Genomic DNA, 22,039 nt, shown 5'->3' with positions numbered 1-22,039 from the left:
GACAATGGGCAATGCGGGGGAATCCTCTATGCCGGGGATTCCCTTTTTAAAAGGATCGCAGCTCCAAGCTGCAGGGAAAACAGAAACGCTGCTCCTCAAAGTCTGCCCGAAAGCGCTCCCAGGCGCTACGTTCAGGGAAAGTCTTCAGATGCAGGGGGGCAAAGACTGGTACCAAGGGCCAGCTCACAGGGCCCTCCAGCAGGGAGGCAGTACCCAGTGGCGGTCTCTCCTGGCGCCCAGCAGCAGCAGGCTCCCCTCAAGTTAGGATCAGCAGAGAACACCTTACATGGGGTCACAGCCCCTTCTTATACACAGGTTTACCTTTGTCTCAAGGTGCAGGGGAGGGGCGAACCAGATGCAACTGGTTCTTGAACACTTTGTTTTGCTCAGCCCCTCTCCCTATTCATGGAACAGGCCAGGGTCATCAGTCGCACCACAGGGGGCGGAGCCAGCATTGTGTGGGGAAAGCCCAGCCCTATTCAGGTTCCAGGTGTACTCCTCCCACCCATCTGGCTGCTGATCTCCCCATTCACCACTGGGTGACTCCTCCTGACTCTGGGGATTCCCTAGCCCATCACATGACCTCAGCCAGCCAATCGCCAGGCAAGGCACTCATCTCACACTGCACACAGAATTGCCAACTTCTAGAAGTGGCACTTCCATACTAGGTACATGCACGCTGCACACATCATCGCGCAGCATTTCATCACACGAGTCTGCACATACCAAACTCGCACCTGCACTCCCCACGCATCAGGAACTACCAGGGACACATACATACCCCCATGCATTCCTATGGGAGGGCAGGCCAACTTCACTACACGCACGCACTTTACCCTGGGACACAGTGGTAAAGTGCGCAGAAGCCAAGAATCACTAACACCAGGTCACAATCAAAAGCAAAAAGTTTAGGGGTGAACCTGCCAGAAGGGCCAAGTCCAACACAAGTGCTTACAGCACACTCATGATTAACCTCTATACTGATCTGCACCCTCCACCGATGTCAGCATATTCAAGTGCTTACAGCACACTCATGGTGCACTTCTGTATGGATCTGCACCCTGCACTGATATCAGCCTACTCAAGTGCTTACAGCGCACTCATGGTTCACCTCTATACTCATCTCCACCCTCTAATTATGTCAGCGTACTCAAGTGCTTAGAGCACACTCATGGGGCCCTTCTGTACAGATCTGCACCCTGCACTGATGCCAGAGTACTGAAGTGCTTATAGCGCACTCATGGGGCACTTCTGTATGGATCTGCACCATGCACTGATATCAGCCTACTCAAGTGCTTACAGCGCACTTGTGGTTCACCTCCATACTAATCTGCACCCTACACTGATGTCAGCGTACTCAAGTGCTTACAGCGCACTCATGGTTCACCTCTATACTGATCTGCACCCTGCACTGATGTCAGTGTACTCAGGTGCTCACAGCGCACTCATGGTTCACCTCTATACTGATCTGCACCCTGCACTGATGTCAGTGTACTCAGGTGCTTACAGCGCACTCATGGTTCACCTCTATACTGATCTGCACCCTGCACTGATGTCAGTGTACTCAGGTGCTTACAGCACATGGTGCACCTCTGAAGAGATCTGCACCCTGCACTGATTTCAGCGTACTGAAGAGCTTACAGTGCACTCATGGTGCACCTCTGTATGGTTATGCACCCTGCACTCAAGTGTTTATAGTGCACTCATGGTGCTCCTCTGTACAGATGTGCACTGATGTCAGTGTACAGAACTATATATATTGCTTTCACAATGCACCAATATACAGACCAGCACCCTCCTCTGATGTCAGGTAGTCAAATACATCCCTCTCACGATGCAGCCATGTACAGACCTGTACCCTGCATGGATGACACGGTTCTAGAATATATATAGCACTCTCAAGATGCGTCCCTACACAAACCTCTGCCCTGTACTGATGCCCCCACACTGGAAAGTGCATAGTTCGCAAAGTGCACTGTTGTAGTGATAACATTTCCTCTCCATTTTAGTTTTCCCTTTTAACTTGCCATCTTTGTAAGATGCTAGTTTGAATATATTTTTCTCTACCATGAGACAATGTCATGCACACGTTTATTTTTGGTACACCTTGTTGTTCTATACTCTGCTCTGTTAGTTGCATGGACACATATTACAACACAATGTCCTTGTTCTGTTTCATGTTCTGTGAAGACAACTCTTGCCTCAGACAGCCTGACAACAAGCACCTTTCCCACACCTTTGAGTATTCAGGAGAACTCCCACAATTCCCTGTTTTCGGAAGCATCTACATACACCATTGAACATAATGGAGTGACATGAAGCCATTCAACCCTATCCAAGCTTTCAGGTCTCCTGACTTGTATAAAATGACCTTGAGGGAAGCTGGTAATAAGTCCTTCAATGGAACTCTTTCCACAGATAACTGTAAACTTCAGGATACATGGTTGACTTGAAACAAGACAACTCAGGGGGTTGAACATCTGCCTATTGAACCGTTTGTAACATGTGGTCTCAGGTTACATTTTCAGTATCTCAAAGAAAGGTCTCTCTTCTGGGTCCTTAGGTACTCTCGGTTCCAGCAGTGCTTCCCTATTGTTGGTACGTGCCCTCTTCATGGCTCTGGCAATGATTCGTGTAGGGTAATTGTGCTTCTTTAGTTTCTCTTGTAGATCAGTAGCCTACCTTTCGAAGTCTTTAAACTCCATACAGTTCCTCCGCAAGCGGAGGAACTGTCCGTATGGGAGATGTTCCCAAAGGAGGCGGGGATGGAAGCTGTTATATAACAGCAAACAGTTCTTTGCTGTAACTTTAAAGTGAGTGGTAGTCTTTAAAGTGCCCTCATCTGGGTAGATATTCAAATCCAGGAAGACCATGTTGGTCCATGAGGTTGTGCGGGTGAATTTCAGATAGAGGTTTTGTTAGTTCACTTTAGGGTAACCCGCATGTCTGGCTGCACGCTCCCTTTGTACAATATCTTCCATAAACACGATTATATGTACCATTAGTAAATACTTGCCCAGACCTGGTTTACTTTATTTTTAATATTATTATTATTTTTTCATTATACACTTGGATAACAGGAAGCTTTTTGGGTGAGAGCCCCAGTCTATTACACTCTGTATACATTATCCGCTTGGTCCACATTTTACGATCGGATAGTTTAAAGAGTCATGATGGGGTAGTGTCCTTTTAGTTAGCCCACTAGTCTTTTTCGCTCCTAGGGCTATACAACCGGCAACCTTGGGCAACAGGAAGTGAGGAACAAACACCCTCCAGCAACAGGAGTGAGGAACAAACACATTTAGCCGGAGGTGCCATTCTAGGTCACCATCTTGGATTTTTTGACGGACTAGTGTTTGTACCAATTAGTGCAGTTTTATGGCGGCAAAACTACCAATTATGCTCAGTATTTAAGGACACTGCCCACACTGGCTCAATGTTCCACGGAGCAGCGGCGAGGCAGTGTCCTGGGGAGGAGGTAACCTTGATATTGTAAGTACGGCACAGCCGATTTGCAACAGTGAAACGCTGCTCAATTAGGAAGGCTCTCTAAACCAACAGTTTTTCTTTTTCAATTTCTTTTAACAGTGTGTGACTATAGGTCCCCTTTCCCTCCCGTTTTGAAAGCTCATGGGGCATTATCTGGCGATATAAGAGTACGTGAACAACCTAAACTTTGGACGCTTCTTTATCTGTCACTAAACTGTTTTTTGAAGGAGAGATATATTTAACAGATACTCTCAGTTATACGAATCATATGGATACGCCACCACGCGGTCCTTGGATAAAGAGTGTGTGTTTTATGTTTTGTGTGTGTATGTTTTTGTACTGTCCCATCTCGCCGGCATAACACAGCACTGATTATCAAATTATAACGGATAAAGATAAGAAAAAGATATCACAGAAATATCACTTTTCTTTACAGGTCAACACCATATATGATGCAGTTTGGATGTGTTATGTTATTTTAACTCTGTTTTTGTTCTTCCAGAACCCATTCAGCAATATAGCTACTGGGGTATAGTATACTGTGCATATAGAATTTATGTGCACCACTTAGTTAGGATTATATATGTAAATACACAGTTATTTTGATTTGAGTGTAGAAGGGATCTCGTGAAGGTCCTGATGAGAAGCCAGGGGAGGGCTTTGAAACATGTCGACGCAGGAGACACTGCTCATTAAAGCATAGTATCTCCATCTCATTCCCCTCTTTTAACAATACCAGCTCAAAGGAACATTAAAATTTATTTTTTCCACTGAGCCAGGTATTTTTTTAAATTTGTTCACCATTCACTCACTTCTGACCCTCCACTCACACTCCTACACCACACATAGTATTGTTTTACATAACCAGTGCTCCCACGTAGTCGTAGGTCGCAGCACACCTCGTCCCGCAGCGGTGCGGGAAGACCCCAATGATGAAGCATGCCACCAAGGGTCCTTTTGGTGGGTGAGGGTGATTTAAACAAAAATGTGTGCTTTCCACCATTGTAGGAGACACACGTAGTCTGGAGGAACACTTCTATACTTTCCCATAAGGGTGGATCCCTGTGTTTTTTTACTACATTTTCAGTATACCTTGTATTTGCTAATGCCTATGACAGCCATGCGGCATGGGAGTATGGTGCATGCAATATGCTGTCTGAGTGCAACGGGCCCATTGTACAGTAAACAGGCGTGACTGTTTGAGGCTGAGGCTTGAAAAAACTGGTAGCCACCCAGTAGCGTAAAGCAAAGGGATGCGCCCCCAACAAAATGTGATGAGAGGCCCCTGGGTATTGCACAGATATTCATCGCCGTTGGGATAAATGTCAGACCCTGAAGGATTGGGGGGCCCCTTGGAATGTTGGAAGCCCCCAAGTTCTGCAGTGGCTGCAGGGGCCTGCTTTACGCACCAAATATGGGTGTTGTAAACTTAAATGTGCTAAAGATTATCTTAGTGGGTTTTTTCTAATAAAAAAGTATTTAAAATTAATCAAAACATTTCTAATAAAAAAATTATATTTATAATTTTGAGGCGAAAATATGAATGCTAATGAGTCATGATGTAATAATGATGGCACTATATATAAGGAAGATCTGAGAGAAAACAGGCTTTGATATAACACCATTAAATGTAACATTTTGACTTATATTTAATCATCAGGCTTTGACCCCGAATAATAGAGAAACTTCAGAAAAGGGTAGAAGAGCAAGATGGAATGGAGAGACTAAGGCAGAAAGCAGGGATGAAAATGAATGTTCAAGATTGAGATTAAGAGGCAGCGAGCATCTGGTGGTGGCTGAAAGAGGAATGAGGTGTAATCAAGACTAGAAGACTAAGGGGCATATTTTTGAAAAGCAACACAACGCAGCATTGTGTTACAGAGAAAGGGCAGAAATGTAATTTATTTATTGCAATATGGGTCATTCCGGTCTTTTCCCCAGCGCTGGCGCACAATTGGCAGCCTAGTGCCAATGCAGGCACACTTGCACCACGGTGCAAGTGTGCCTGCGTTACATGCAGGACTGTTGTTGCACAGGGACGAGCTCCTTTCTACACAAAAACAATCCTGAGAGACATATTCCTCTTTCTGTCTGTGCTGAAGAATGTAGACACATTGAAAGAGGAAGTAACGAGGATAAATAAAGATGTTTCCAAACGTTACACCTCCCCTGAGAAGGCATATCATTTTGGTGCATTCCCAGGTCTGCCAGTGATGGTAAACTGGGAATGCATCAAAATCTTTGGGAGTTGCATGGGAACACCCAAGCAACGCAAATGGAACACCTTGCCAGGGCAGAGTAACTCAACGCAGCGATTTACGCTGTGTTGCGTTACTCCTGATTTGACAAGCCACGCAGTGTCATGCAAAGTGGCCTTAAGTGGCTTGTTAAATCACATTTTAGGGTTTGTGTCACTCATGCACCATGTTGCGTGACCCTTGATAAATAGGACCCGTGGTATTCAGAAAACCCAAGGCGGCAGCCGTCTTACAAATATTTTGGGACCAGCATTCATTCTTTTACAAATGAATCACTGCTCATGACAGTCTTTTTTTGTGTAGCAATTCTTTTTAGGGACAGAAATTAAGCACTGAAAAATAACAGCGAACACAGTGGCATGCAAGTCCAGCAGGGACCCATATTGAGATTAAAATGTTGATTGCGAATCATGCACCAATAACAAACAATCCTAATATACAAGAAAGGGAGAAAGGAAAGAGGGTGGAAGAAAATAAGCCATAGAAGGAGGAATATAAAGGGAAGCAGGGCAGAAAGAGAAGAAGGGAGAGAAGACAAAGCTACAAAGCATGGACGAGAAGGCCGGTCAGGAGAAGCCCTAATATGAAGAAATGGGGGAATAGGGTACAATGATAGTGATCAAGATTCAATGCAAATTAGGGGCGCATCCTACAGAAAAGGGCACCACATGACAAGAGAAATATCTGCTATGTCCATTACGTTGTAAATGACCTTCTCATAGGACACAGTTATGTTCATCTCCATGAGCCATTCCTCATGCGACGGCAACGGTAAAGAACACCAGTGTCACAGAATATAGATCTTGGCAGCTGTCAGGGCAGTGACGAGCAAACGATGGCCATGGAAGAGCTGATAAGTCATGGAGGAGAATTAGAGGGTCGAGTAGTGGCAAGGGCAAATCCACAAATTTAAGCAAATGGAGCGCATTATCACTCCTAACTCGGTGCACAGCTTTAGAAAGGGAATAACCCACTGTTTTTAGATTACTTCAATTTTTGTCGATGATTGATCAAAGTACTCCAATATTTTTGTAAAACTTCGTTTATTTTTTCAGTTTCTTTCACACGTGAGATGCTAATAAGTTCTATAGCTTCTCATGTCTCGTATATGCCCATCCCTCAAGTATCCCTCAAGTCGGTGCCCTTTGTCAGTAACTGTTACCAAACACATAACTTCCCTCTGTTTTAAACCATGTGACATTAACCCGCCTCTATGGTTGAGCCTATCACCAACTTCCATTAGTCACTGTCTTAACCTTAGTAACTCCATAACCCACAATACACCTCTTTTTGAATCGCCATAAACACAGTGTCATTCTACAATCTGCTTCTAGATCTTTTTCTCCGTGCGTTTCTGTCATTAGCCGAACCCCGTGTAACCCCAGGCATTTAATACTGTTCCCCGCCCACCCATATGATGTTAAATATTGCGCTGTGACTCAGATCTTCAATGGCATTTTGAACAAAAGTAAGGATGTTAAAACGTATAAACCAACACGTGGTGTTTTAAACACACGTTACACAAATGTTCAAACATATGATTAAATACATAACATTTCTTTATCAACTGTTTTACATTGTCCGTTCAGCTGGTTAAAACCAATACTATTCGCAAAGTTCTCTCCATTTCTGGGATGTGCATATCACGTGCGTGTTCTTTTCAGTTAGAGTTAATTTGTCATCTGTTTCTCTCTATGGGTGCAACTGGCAGGTAGGGTAGAAAAGTATTCGATGAATCACAATGGTTGCAGTGCACACCTTCGTTCTCCCACTTTTTACTTGTTAATCCATGATTATCTCGAACTGTCCATTTTTGCATGCTACCTCAGTCGCGTGATCCACCCCAGTATCACGCCTCTTGTTGATTAACTTAAGCAAATGGAGCGCATTATCACTCCTAACTCGGTGCACAGCTTTAGAAAGGGAATAACCCACTGCTATACTTTGAAGGCCAGTGCGGCTCATACAAGGCACGTACGGGCCGGACAATGCACAAATCCCAAATATTTCAAATGTGGGTACAGCTCGTACGAAGGTCCGCACGGGCCGTACTTTCAGCGCTACCAGTCACAAATACCTTTCTTCTTGACGGGGGAAGGTTGCGGCAGCTTGCAGATGTCGAACACGAGTGTCCCACGTCGCGTCTTGGTCCTGGCTCCTCCGTGGACGGGGATGCTTCGTGGGGGCACTCCTCAACTTCCCAGCACACCAGCGGGGGCAGAAGCAGGAGGGGCAGCCCGGGGGCGATCTCTCAGCGCAGCCCGCTGTCGGCTTCGTCCGGTTGGGGCGAACAGTGCGCACAGGTCCTTACGGTGATTTCTACGGCCCGGGGGGGTCGCAGGGCTCGATGCTCGGACACAGGGATCTCCTCCTTACTTTGCGAGCTACGGCTCGAGGGGGCAGTTGCTTACTTTGTTTAGGCTTGCGGGCCGTCACGATGCTCACAGCTACTCCAGCGGCAGAAGTCGCGTTGCTCAGCGAGATTAAGGCACAAGGTTCTCCGGGGTCAGCGGTGCAGAATCACCCACAGCAGTCTCTTCTCCTTCAAGGGGGTAGCACCCAATGTTCCTGGGGCGCAGTTCAGGAGGCAAGTTCTCTAGCAAGCCCTTGGAGATAGTTCAGCACAAGTTGAATCAAAGTCTTTTCCTTAAGTCTTTTCCTCTCCTTCCAGCAGACAGGCACCCACTGCAGGCCAGTCTCTCAGGCAGAGAGACAGTACTCCTCCTTCAGCTTCTCCAGGTCCTTCTCCTTCAGGCAGAGGTTCGTTGTTGCGTAAACAGGATCTGATTTCTTAGGAGCAGGGCTCCTTCTTTTAAAGCGCAAATCTTTTGTTCTTTGTCGCCAGGGGGCCTGGGCTTGGCCCAGTCCAGTTCTGGAGCACTTTGTTATGGTGACTCTGCTCTTTCCTTTCAGCAGCAGGGCAGAGACATCAGCCGCTCCACAGGGGGCGGAGCCGGCATTGTGGAGGCAGAGCACAGGTCTATTCAGAGTCAAGGTGTACTCCTCCCACCCATCCTGGTGTAATCTCTCTACCCACCACCTGGCAGCCAGCCTGTCTCCTGGAATTCCCCAGCCTTGCTCCTTACTGTTGCTGGGCAGAACACACACACACACAGTTCAGAGGCGGACTGAATGGCCAGATCAGTAAATACTAACTTTCTAAAAGTAGTATTTACAAACGCAGGATATTAAAATAAACTTTACTAAAATAAGTATTTTATTATTCTGAGTTCAGGCATACTAAACATAACTTTCTACCATGCTCTATGAGTCCACTGGGATTACAGGGTGTAGTAAATCCAGCAGCACATTCTGGCCTATGGAGAGCAGGTAGCCTTCAATAGTGAAAAACAAAAATGGCTGTAATTCACTATTAGGACATGACACACACATCAGGGCATGTCCTACCTTATGCCTACAATGCACCCTGCCCTTGGGCCTACCAGAGGGGTGACTAATATGTAGTTAAGAGAAGGTTTAGGGACTGGCAAGTGGGTGCACTTGCGCAGTCAGCGCGACAGTACCAGACTGCACGCAGGTTCTGCAATGGCAGACCTAGACACATTTTACGAGGCCGCTTCTGTGGGTGGCACAACCAGTGCTGCAGGCCCACCAGCAGCATTTGTATTTACAAGCCCTGGCACTCCTGGTGCACTTTACTAGGGGCTGATAGTAAACCAAATAAGCCAAACATGGACACCAATCAATGTATAAATTTTTACCATAGGGAGAGCATATGCACCTTAGCACTGGTCAGCAGTGGTAAGGTGCCCAGAGTCATAAAACAGCCAACAACAGGTCAGGAAAAATACAGGAGGAAGGCAAAAAGTTTAGGGATGACCCTGCAAAAAGGGCCAGGTCCAACACTGACCAGCATCCCTCAGTGATAAAAGAGGAAATGGCCATTCCTTCTTCCCTCTGCCTGAGCTGCACTGCCAGTAGCCATGCCGCCTTCTCCCTCTGCTCAAAATGTCAGTATTTAAACCTTTGAAGCGAGTTTGGCTTTGGAGGTTCATACGTGTCTTCTTAAGGCTGCGCCGAAGAATAGCTCAAGGGTGGGCCGTGTAAATATGTGTGAGGCAGACTATATCCGCTTCCAGTGCCTTCTGGTGCTCCTTCCTCTGCCTGTTTGCCTGGGCTTGCATCCCTCAAGATGCTGGCCTTCGCTGCCGCCCGAAATATCAGGGCTTAGTCAACTGAGCTGCCATGGTGCACCCGGTAGGTATGCATGTGGGTTTAACACTGGATTTGACCACGGGGTGATTATAGCGGGACAAGTTGAGATGCCAGGGCATGTGTATTGGCTTTGACAGACCTCGATCAGCCTGCAGGGCAAAAGGGGAGGGGTCAGAAAGTGCGCGCTCTAGTATTGAAGTATTGAAGAGATCTGGAAGTAAGGAGTGGGCCACCAAGACAAACTCCAACCGTGAGTGCATGCCAAAAACTGGGGAGAGGTATGTGTATTCCTGGTCCTTCAGATGCAAGATACGCCATACATCGCAAAGGCTGTGATCAGCCCCAGGATCTCCCAGGAGGAGTCTGTCTGCATTATTGGATACGTCAATACAACTGGTGCGGTCTAAGACTGCATCCCGGGCCAGGTTCCAATCCCCACGTATCAGGATGTTGGAGGTATCTATCTTGGTCAATACACTGCTGAGGTGAAGAAGGAAAGCGCTCCTTGGACCCGTCGGCGCATACACTGAACCTCCGCATTGTACAGTTCACTTTTAGTTTGGAGTACGCATAGCAACCTTCCGGATCAACCCAGGTCTTAAACACTACCTGGTGCAAGGTCTTTCGACTCAAGATGGCTGTGCCACGTTTCCCAGGACTCGGCAAGTCATCTGCCACTTGCACATGACAAAAACTATGAATCTATTTGCCCACCCAATCGATTCAGAGCTTTGCAGCTTCTGTCTCAGTGAGGTGCATCTCCTGGAGAAGAGCTTTGTCCGCATGTTTGTAATTGAGATAGGAAAGCACTTTTTTACGCTTGATGTAATGTGTAAGACCATTGATGTTCCAGGAAAGAATGTGTAAGGACTTATGAGCAGACATAAAGATCATGAGAAACAAAGGGGGGGTTTGAATGCCATGAGCGATGTTGGGAGAGGTTGGAAGTTACTCAGATCCCTCAGGCAGTCTTTGGGATGTTAAAAATGGCTGCCAAGAACAGACATGCTTTCTAAGGACTAGAAAGAAGGTGCAAAAAAAGAGAAGGACCTTAACCGAATACCCAAGATAGCTGTAAAAAAAAGCTACCAGAAAATCAAAAAGTTGAAGAGGGAGAAGGGGAAAAGGGAACAAGTTTCAGGGAAAAAAGAAAAGAGCAATGCACAAATTAATACAATGTTATGCAAATCAAAAACCAACCATGTAATCAAGTGCACTGCACTACGTGTCCTATCAACTGTGGTCAGCTAGTCTACACCTGCAGGGCCATCGCATCTGGCAGGCCCCGGGGCTCAGTGGTAGAGAGGAAATGTGAGTGGTGGGGAGCAGGCCCAAAAAAATAAACATTTCAGGACATTGACAGTGGCAAAGATCAGAGGGTGGATGAGCAATGACATGAAAGATAAAGAGAAAGGCCTGCTCCAATGCCTATGAGCTGAGCAGAAGACAATTGATGAGAAGACAGGACAAACTATGTCCCAGCACTAGGAGAGACGGTGCACTGGGGAAGGGTGGGGGGGGGGGATGCAGCCATGTGGATCATAACCCCATAAGGTGTACTTTTTGGGGGTGGATGGAAGGTGTGTTTGCTGAGGTTTTGTGTCATAATCTGTGAAACGTACGACCAAGTGGAGTATAACATAGCATGGTATTCTGCGGAAATGGGAAGTGAATGGGAAGTGGACGTTTGTTTTTGACGAACCACCAACGGTCGGGCTTGAGTCTAACATTTAATGATGAACTACATTGAACAAATGCATCAAAGACGGCCAGGGAGAAAGATGGCCCAATCAATAACAAACATGCAGTCTACTATATTCAGTCTACAGGCCGGGAAAATTCTGAGGGATCAATATTTCCGTCCAATACATCAGCCATCAGACTGCAGGCTTGAGTGGTGAGTGGGATTTGTCGCGCCCTCTGTCCTGTGTGTGTTCTGCCACCACTTTTATTATGTTCTTCTTGTCATGTTGCATACAATGATTTTTGTTCTGGTGGTGGGGCCCCTGCGGATGTGTTTCAAATCTACTATGGAGAAGAGGATCTCCCGCCATGGCAGGGAGATCAGGAGGACACTGTGAAGTGTCCATGGCTCCTTAATGTAGCCCATCTACAAAGGCCTGCAATTCCCCTGGATCAAAAAGTTCTTGGATTTGCCGTCCATGGTAATCCACATCCGTGCCAACTCAAAGAGGCCAAATTTGATGTCCCCAGGTATGAAGTAGGTGCTGCATTATATAGTATGGTATGCTATAGTTTTGCATATGCCAAGAGTCCCTCTAGGTTCTAGTCAGCTCCATACCTTAGAATGAGAGAGGTGGAAATCTCTTTCGGGGTCTCAAACTCTAACACCCCGTGAAGGGAGTCAGAACACTGGAAGATGGATACTCTGCGAGCAGGGATGACAGCGTCTCGTCAGTGCGTCAGGCGGGGACTCGAATTCCTTGCGAACTTGCCGTGGTGAGCCGTATCGAGCTGTGCAGCCGAGCCGTGGTTTGCCATGGTAAGGGAAGGTATATTTATACCTGGAAATTGCTTAGGAATGTTAGCATTGACGTAAAGTCGGGCAGAGGAAGACGTCATGAATGAACCCCTAAGGAATACTAGTTCATGCATAATAGATGAGTTCTTGGAAAAATCAGTCATCCTAGCTACGGAAAGTCCCAATGGCTTAAGGGTCTGGTTTCTAAGAACGCGTTGTGACGTGGGGATAGACGGATGTAGGTGACCATGCCTGTATTTGGATAGCATGGCTAATGCCTAAATAAGAACTGGGATTCTATGCCTAAATAAGGGCAATACGAATTGTGCCTATATAAGGACATGATTTAGGAAAACCTATATACGCACATCTAAATCGAATCACAACACAGGGGAGTGGCCGGATGGAGAGGAAAACCTTACTCTGTGCAGAAATGTCTGCTGCCACCTGGATCATGTGACCATCAAAATGAAAGGGGCCTGTGAACACTTGCCTCTGTCAGGATCTGGCGTACCTGGTCATGCCGAAGGAAGCAGGTGATAATAGGTCTCGGACCAGATGAGGCTGAGGTCTGCTGTGGCCATATTCTATGCGCTCATTGCATCTCAAGCAGAGGCAAAAAGGCAATCCCAAGCAGGGTTGTCAAGAAGTTGTGAAGAGGGCCTCTGATATCTGTGCCTTCTGCTTTCTCAGGGATCCTGAAGAAGTGTACATTATCCCAGCAGGTTTGAGACTCAAGGTCCATAATTTGGTTGCACAGAGCGTGAAGTTCTATGGCCCTTTTTGGCAGGAGGTCGACTTTGGATTTGGGAGAGGACAAGCGATGGTCAAGCATCTCCAACTTGCTTTGGAAACCAGAGATTTCAGGATTGATCGACTTTGTTTCGGTGGTGAGGTCCGTAATTTTCGCGTCCATTGTCTTCAGCCTCCAACCCACCAAAGTTACCTCTTTGAGGATCAGGTCCATAGTGGTCTTTGAAGGTCCTTGCGAAGGGGATGAAGGTTTAGTTTGAGAGACCGACTCTGTGATGAGCAGCTGTATGGTCGGTTTCCCAGGCACCATCCTGGGCCAGCGTGCAGTTGACCCTTGGAAACGGACAATATCCAGGTGTGGACGGTCTGAATCTCCACCTCCTCATCAGGGGACGTCAGGGGACGTTGAATTTGTGCAGGTGTCTTTGAGGGCGTCCAACCATGCCTTAACGGGCAGACCAGTGGTAGGTCATGATGCCAGGGCTTATCAGAAATACCTACAATACCTTGGTCCTGCTGAGAAGGAGCGGTTGCCTAGGAGCAGAGAGTTTGTACCCCCTCTAGGGAGGCGTTCAGTCTTTTGAACGAGAAGCAGCCTGTATCCGGCATCGAGCGCTCTATTCCGAAGCATCCCCTCAGGGGTCAAGTGGTGCTGGTGCTGCTAGGTCTTTCAGAGGAGATGGACTATCTGCGGGCGCAGGTGGTCATGGTGCCCAGGTAGCCTATGCCCCATAGGGTGAATGTCAAAAATGGTCGTGTCAGGCCTCTGGTGTGGGGAAAGGGGCAGACTGCACTCAGATCATGAGCTCTCACTACATGGGGGGCCAGCTACACACCCCGAGGGGGATCCGTGTGGGAGTGAATGGTTCCTTTTTGTACTCACGAGCTCGCTTGTCGGAATTTCTAGGCCAAGGAGGCCTGGCTGTGATGCAAGAGAGGGTGAAGCAGTGCGGTCTGATCTCTCTTTCTGGCCCTCAGGTTGGTAGTTTGCTGTTACTAGTGGCTTCTGTTCTAGCAGTTATGGAATGAAAGAGACAGTTCTGCATCCTCTCACATACTGCTGATGTGCTGATGGCCCTCACTCAGCGCAGGCAGTGACGTAACATAGGGCCCCGCGATGCGGGGGGGGGGGGGCTCAAGCTCCAGGGGGGGCCCTCAGCACCCCCTGGAGTTTCCTCAAGTTTCTTCCCGCCATTGAACGCAGGCCCTGGGACCTGTCTTCTGCAGCCGCACATACTCGGTATAAGGTCAGAACGAAGCACCGCTCGCTTGGGTATTAATGTGCCAGGGACTGTCCATTAATGCCCTGGGCAGTCTTCTCTGTAAACTTTGATGTACCTGGTCCTCGCTAGCACGAGCCCCCTGCACTCCTACAGCTCCAACCCTTGGCTTTGCAGCTTAGTGTGTCGAATAGGGACAGGTCCCTACAGGCTTCCTCTTCCGTTGCGTTGTTGTAAAAACTCAGGGCCAGGGTTAGTAAGAGATGGGGTAGTTCCATTCATTTCAAAGCCATCCGGAGAAATTGTTTGTACTGAGCGACTCACCGCTCAGCTGACAGCCCTTCTGGGTTGCCTGCAGAAAGGAAGGGTTTACAAGGACTGAGAGCAGCTGTTCTGTATAAAGCTCGTTAAAGTATTTTAGGTGCAGCAGCGTCATAGAAAACAAATAAATAAACCAATAAGTAAATAAAAAAACATATGCTTTTGACACCATCGTTGTCCAGTTTTTGATGGACTGGAGTTTCTTAGTAATGGAAAAACATGACATATTTTGTCTTTCGGCTCCCTCTAGCGGTTACTGAAAAAATATATGCCTAGATGGTATTTTAGCACGCGTTGGTCCTGATGAGCAGCTGTCCAGGTGCTGATTCCAGTTTTTGATGCACTGGAGTTTCCTAGTAAAGGAAAAACATGACATATTTTGTCTTTCGGCTCCCTCTAGCGGTTACTTAAATATATGCCTAGGTGGTATTTTAGCACGTGTTGGTCCCGATGAGCAGCTGTCCAGGTGCTGATATGCCCTCCGCTGGTGTTGGCAAAGAATGTGGGAAACCGAAGGAGGCGGCATTAACATCTTCATAATTTATTTATTATTCGTCTTTTCAGCCCTTCTCCATCCCAAGACTGCCGGAGGTTTGAGTGGATTGCAGCAGGGGCTGTGAGCGGCTGTGGGTGCACTGCTCCCTGCGGTCCATCAGTTAATTTTGCCTCAGTTCCTAGGCCGGCCCCCCTGGGCACAAGACACCCCCCAGACGGGTGGATACACACCCAGTATCCGTGGCAGTCAAAGACCACCGGTTATCTGCGTTTTCCGCCCCCGGGCCTCCTGGTGCAGCAGAACTCCGGGCCAGGCGGCCATCATGGTCGGTGGCCAGGGCGCCTCAGGACAGTCTCAACCCTGCCATTCCCGGCTTAAGCCAGACTTAAATCTGGAAGAAGCTTCAATACATCGAATCTATAGCCCTTGAGCACTTTAGTAATCTGGGAGAACTTTCCTACTCTGAGGACTCTGGCAGCCTGCAGATCAATGCAGTGGTAGCTGCCCCCCTCATTCAATTGTGTCGGGAGTTTGTGAACTACAGTCTTTAGTGTTTAGGTCTCGCATGGAGCAGCGAATGCGCTGCCTCTCCGAGGCATCAAGTAATCAGTATTACTACTGAAACTCCACCCATTGCATTTTTCTTTGTTTTGTCGCTTGCCATTGGTGGAATCCGGTATTGCTGTTCTTATCTTGCTCATTGTTGGCTTGTGGTCCCATACATCACTTCCTTTTTCTTCCCTTTCTGGAGGAAGCAGCATCGACCAACCACAGTTAACTTACGCTGCTGGCTGTTATCTTTTTAATTAGGGACTACTTTTTTTCTTTGCTGCGCTCCTCGCACCCTTTGTTATACTTGGTTTCAGATGCTACAGTTCTCCATCTCAACCGTGTTTTTTTTTTTTATTGTACCTGTCTCCCCCTCCATGTGTATTATTTTTTTAATTTGTCTCTGTCCACCCCCACTCTGAGATCTCTGTTTATTTTTTAAATAATTGAATAATGCAGCCCATGCCGAGGCTCGAACCCTGTTCTCCAGCTCCAAAGTGAGCAGCTTCAGCAGCCTGCGCAGCCTGCCATATATTTTGGGTCAGGTTACAAATGCTTTCACTTTCGTGCCTTCGCTGCCGCTGCCCAGCGAGGGCACACCACTCGTTCACTTTCTTGTTTTGTTTGTCACCGTTTTTGTATTTTTTTCAGTTTACGCCAGGAGCATTCCCGTGTCAACTAGGCATGCTTGGCGAACACTGCAAGAACAATTTAACAGATATTTCTGGAGCAATGTATTGTAATGAATCATGCCTCGCAGCGCCGAAGGTCCCTAGAAACGCTAACCTGCCCTTGTGTTCCCCAAAAGAGTTGGGTGTTTTCAGGGCTATTTCGCATTTCGAAATTAAAGGGCATTTTTTAAAACGCTAACGTATAACGCTGCTAAGGAAGTGCTGCAGAGTGTATGCATCGTTACTTCCAACAGCACAATACTATCTGCTTTGTACTTCAGAGCAGAGGTGTAGTCACAACGCGGGCCTACTCCGGCTGTAATTACAACAAAAGCAATGCCTTCTCTGTAAGCTGTAACAAAAAGTGCAGCCACAGTTAGAATGCGCTGCATGGAGGGCTGGCAGTCCAGCATTGATGGTCTCAGCATGGCGTCCGCCTCACAGCCGCTGCGCTTCATCTTAAATCATGGCAAAACCAAAGGGAATGATGGACGGAGTTTTGAACATTGCAAGCACTCACCCCCAGTCAACTGATCTGGGTTTAATCCACCACCGTTCTTTAGCCCACTCTGCCACCCCAGTTCAGACATGGCCATATGCAAATTAGTCTGACCCTGTGCCTCATGGGAACACTCCAGTCCGAACTGCCAAGCCATGTCTTCCCTGGACCGGAAACAAGCTTCCTAGGACCAGTTTCTGGCATTTCAGCCGTCTTCAGCCAGGCTTGCTTGAATCCAGTGGCAAAGTGATCAACGGACTCACGTCTGAGCATACCCTGCCAACTTATGGCGAACAAAGCAAAAACCAACGGAAATGATGGACGGAGTGTTGAACATTGCAAGCACTCACCCCCAGTCAACTGATCTGGGTTTAATCCACCACCGTTCTTTAGCCCACTCTGCCACCCCAGTTCAGACATGGCCATATGCAAATTAGTCTGACCCTGTGCCTCATGGGAACAGTCCAGTCCGAACTGCCAAGCCATGTCTTCCCTGGACCAGAAACAAGCTTCCTAGGACCAGTTTCTGGCATTTCAGCCGTCTTCAGCCAGGCTTGCTTGAATCCAGTGGCAAAGTGAGCAAGGGACTCACGTCTGAGCATACCCTGCCAACTTATGGCGAACAAAGCAAAAACCAAAGGAAATGATGGACAGAGTGTTAAACATTGCAAGCACTCACCCCCAGTCAACTGATCTGGGTTTAATCCATCACCGTTCTTTAGCCCACTCTGCCACCCCAGTTCAGACATCGCCATATGCAAATCAGTCCGACCCTGTGCCTCATGGGAACAGTCCAGTCCGAACTGTCAAGCCATGTCTTCCCTGGACCGGAAACAAGCTGCCTAGGACCGGTTTCTGGCATTTCAGCCGTCTTCAGCCAGGCTTGCTTGAATCCAGTGGCAAAGTGAGCAAGGGACTCACGTCTGAGCATACCCTGCCAACTTATGGTGAACAAAGCAAAAACCAAAGGAAATTATGGACGGAGTGTTGAACATTGCAAGCACTCACCCCCAGTCAACTGATCTGGGTTTAATCCATCACCGTTCTTTAGCCCACTCTGCCACCCCAGTTTAGACATGGCCATATGCAAATCAGTCTGACCCTGTGCCTCATGGGAACAGTCCAGCCTGAACTGCCAAGCCATGTCTTCCCTGGACCGGAAACAAGCTTCCTAGGACCGGTTTCTGGCATTTCAGCCGTTTTCAGCCAGGCTTGCTTGAATCCAGTGGCAAAGTGAGCAAGGGACTCACGTCTGAGCATACCCTGCCAACTTATGGCGAACAAAGCGGTACAAAAGGGGGTGGTGATGGACGGAGCATCAGAACCAATCAAATACTCACAACCAGTCAACAGATCTGGGTTTGATCCATCACCGTTCTTTAGCCCACTCTGCCACCCCAGTTCAGACATGGCCATATGCAAATCAGTCTGACCCTGTGCCTCATGGGAACAGTCCAGCCCGAACTGCCAAGCCATGCCTTCCCTGGACCGGAAACAAGCTTCCTAGGACCGGTTTCTGGCATTTCAGACGTCTTCCGCCAGGCTTGCTTGAATCCAGTGGCAAAGTGAGCAAGGGACTCAACGTCTGAGCATACCCTGCCAACTTATGGCGAACAAAGCGGTACAAAAGGGGGTGGTGATGGACGGAGCATCAGAACCAATCAAACACTCACACCCAGTCAACAGATCTGGGTTTGATCCATCACCGTTCTTTAGCCCAGTCTGCCGCCCCAGTTATGGCTATATGCAAATCAGTCTGACCCTGTGCCTCATCTTAATCATGGCAGTCACTTGCGGAGGATTTTCTTTTGTTCCGCCTGGTGCTACACTACCTTCTTCCTGGTTTAGTGTGGCTACAGAGCGTGGTCAGCGTCCGGCTTGATGCCAAGGGTGCATTCCAGTCTGCTGAGCAGGATTTGATGTTGAAGCCCTTCAGGAAGCCGTGACAATGGCTGTGGCTTCTGCATACAGAACCAGGGCCGGACTGGGAACCAACATCCGGCCCTGGCAAAGTGCTCGGCCGGGGCTTGGGGGTGCCGCCGAGCTCTTTGCCAGGGCCGGGTTTCGGCCGATTTTCCAGATATGCTGCAAAAACGGCCCTGTAACAAAAACGGCCCCCACCCGTGCGGCGCTCACTCATCCATGATTTCACTCATCTGTTCATCCAGCCACCCTCCCTTTCACATCCATATAGTATAGTGTGTACCACATAATCCCACTACAGACAACATACCTCCTCTTCACTACAAACAAACAAACATAAATAAACACAATGTTGTTTACAATGACAAAAGCTCTAACTTTCACAAATGCGAGACCGATTGCACTGCAAATGCTTGTTATTACAGTCCAGGCTCGTGGATGTTGAGGAGGCCCGTGTTCACAGTATGTCGCATATTTTCCTTGTGTCATTTTTGTGCCACTGGCTGTACGTTTAAGCGTTTGCTGTCTTCACCCAAGATAAGTTGTTTAGCAGTGATCTTAAGAAAATAAGATTTATATATGTAACGTTTTCAAGTTTGCAAAGTTTTTAGAAAGAAGGTGGCGAGAAAGGGCCTACGCTTTTCAGACCCTACTACGGCAAAACGAGGTTTGTGGTGATGCCATCTATGAGCTGACCAAATCAGAATCTATTTGGATATTGTAAATACCTATTACGGATGCAACACAAAGAATGGATTTGAAGACTTTAGGAAAAACTGTCTTCCAAAAGTTTATGGTAAATGAGAATTTACCTGTTTAACCCATCATTGTACCTGCAACTCTCAGAATTTGAATCAAGTCTGTTCTCCCCCATCCTGTTTTAAAAAAAATTTTTTGCGTACAGTCTTTTCATGGTCTCATTCCCAGATTTTTGAAAAGTTACAGCCTAAGACTTTTTATTATAATAAAAATGTAATTTTTCTCTAAGACAGGTGGTAAAATGCAAGTAGAACCCAATGGCCTAATTAATCGGGAATTGGCGTAGCACCGCGCCGCATATCTTCTTGCAGCGCTGTCCTACGCCAATGTGAAAGGGTAGAAATGCACTGTATTTAGGAAATACAGTGCATTCCTGTCATTTCCCCCTGCGCTGGTGCACAGTGAGCTGTATGGCGCCAACGCAGGTACCATTGTGCAAGGCTGTCTGCGTTGCATGCAGGATTGCTTTTGTGCAGGAAGGAGCACCTTCCTGCACAACAACAATCTAGAGAGGCGTTTTCCTCTTTCCCGAATGGAGCACACATGGGAAGAGGAAACAATATGCCTCGCATTTAGGAGAGTTTGAGCTATTGGCACTGTAAATGACAATTCCTTTTATTTATGTGATTTTTTTACAACAGATAAATATAAGACATTTACATTTACAATCCCAATAGCTTAAACTACTGCTTAGCAAATGCCTTTGGCGCCTGTGCTATAAAAATAAAATAAAAGCGTTAGGAGAGAGCATGTCATGCCTGCAACGGCCGGCAGGACAAAGCTATTTGAGAAAATAGTGCTGGGAGGCTGTAATTAAAGCCTACCGCTTATCAACATGTGTCACCATGCAAGGTTCCAAAATGAGACGAGGCGGTACTAAGGAGGGACTACTAATCCTCTTGACCAATGAACAATCAGAGTTTAGAGTGGACAATGACACAAGCTAAAGAAAAATAGGGGCGGAGAGTGGGCGGAGCTTCAAGTCCCTACCTGAATACAGCATGCCTCGCTGAGCAGCACATGTACTGCCCAGGCTCGACCTAAAAAAGAGGACAAGTAAAAATATTTCTCCTCGTTAGGCCTGTTCTGGGGAAGCGTATGGTTTTGGCACTTCCCCAGGTTAACATGATTTTGTAAATCTGGGGCAGCATCAAAACTCATGGGTGCTGCATGGGAACACCCACAGCAACGCCCATGGAACCAGGGCCAGACTGGTCGTAGTTGGCACCAGGTGTATCACCGGTGGCTGCCAGGGTGGGGAACGGTTTTGGGCCCATCTGGGCCAGTTTTATTACCGGGGGCCGGCAATATCGGCCCACTGTAACAAAATCAGCCGAAACCGGCCCTAGCAAACTGCGGTTACTCCGTATCTACGAGGTCATGAAAACCCACGCAAAGTGGTTTTGTATGGCCTCATAGATATGGTTAAGAGGTTTGCTTCACCAGACCTGTGGCGGCGCAAGCCTCTCATGGGTAAGCCTCTCAGGTATCTATTCCACTTGGCCATCATCCCTCAGTTTATCACTGCCTCATTCGCCCACGCCACACACAAAATGTCATAAGGTTCTCAACTTTGAGTTGGTGAAAATGGAAAGATTGCAAATCCTCCTGTTCTCTAGTTATGTAAAACTCTCTGTTGGTATTTGCTATAAGCAATCCAGCAAATCAGTGCGTTACTCAAACCACAAATAATTAATGTCCTTACCAGAGGCTGCCCTTGCAGCTGAGGCCGTGAGGAGGAGGAGGAGGGCTGGTATCTGCATGACTGACTCTAGGGGAGAGAAGTGTATTTTAAGTGTATGTACTTTATAGTTATTTACTAATACACCTACTGGTGCAAATGCACACTAAACACATTCCACGAAATTAAGAAAACAGTCACAGAAAAACATTGTGAACATTTGAGCATTCATAATGGGGAGCGCGATGAATTAACGGATCAAAAATCTATCTGAAAAACGAATTTGAGAAATCCAGCTTTTCCTGCATCACCACTAAAATTATGAATTTTTTATCAGAGTGCACAACATTTCACAGTTTTTATTTTGCAAACCATGTGATTTTTTCTTTAAAACTGCAGGCTTTGTAACCTATGCAAAGATTGCAAATACTAAACTGTGAGAAAGGGATTCAGAAAAAATGCGTTCTGTGGGAAAATATTCCTTTTTTCGTAAGAACTCTCACACAAATTTTCATTTTCAGAAGTTCACAAATCTAGGCCACTTTTGCAAGGTATGCATTTGCCTAGAACCTTCATGGATACAGCGTTAACAACCCCTTTTCACGTCTTGCTGCAGACAGCTGTAGCTATTTGAATATCAATCAATCAATCAATTAGGGGTTTGTAAAGCGCGCTACTCACCTGTGAGGGTCTCAAGGTGCTTGCGGGGGGGGGGAGATGGTTCCGTATCCGTCTTGGCCGCGATGTAGGAGAAGGCTCTTC

General features: G+C 47.2%; 1 protein-coding gene across 1 annotated transcript in view; it reads right to left on the bottom strand.

Annotated features, from left to right (window-relative positions):
* LOC146863453 (coagulation factor XI-like) overlaps nucleotides 1-21,363 on the bottom strand; it is a 291,685-nt gene extending 270,322 nt beyond the window's left edge. Inside the window, exon 1 of the mRNA XM_085643174.1 lies at nucleotides 21,302-21,363. Coding sequence (XP_085499300.1) covers nucleotides 21,302-21,359 — 58 coding nt within the window. The 5' untranslated portion in view covers nucleotides 21,360-21,363. The remainder of the gene's footprint in view (nucleotides 1-21,301) is intronic.
* Nucleotides 21,364-22,039: the final 676 nt, after the last annotated feature.

The sequence above is a fragment of the Triturus cristatus genome, chromosome 2_2 (assembly GCF_964204655.1).
Source record: "Triturus cristatus chromosome 2_2, aTriCri1.1, whole genome shotgun sequence".
Taxonomy (NCBI): domain Eukaryota; kingdom Metazoa; phylum Chordata; class Amphibia; order Caudata; family Salamandridae; genus Triturus; species Triturus cristatus.
This window is presented reverse-complemented; position numbering and strand designations above follow the sequence as displayed.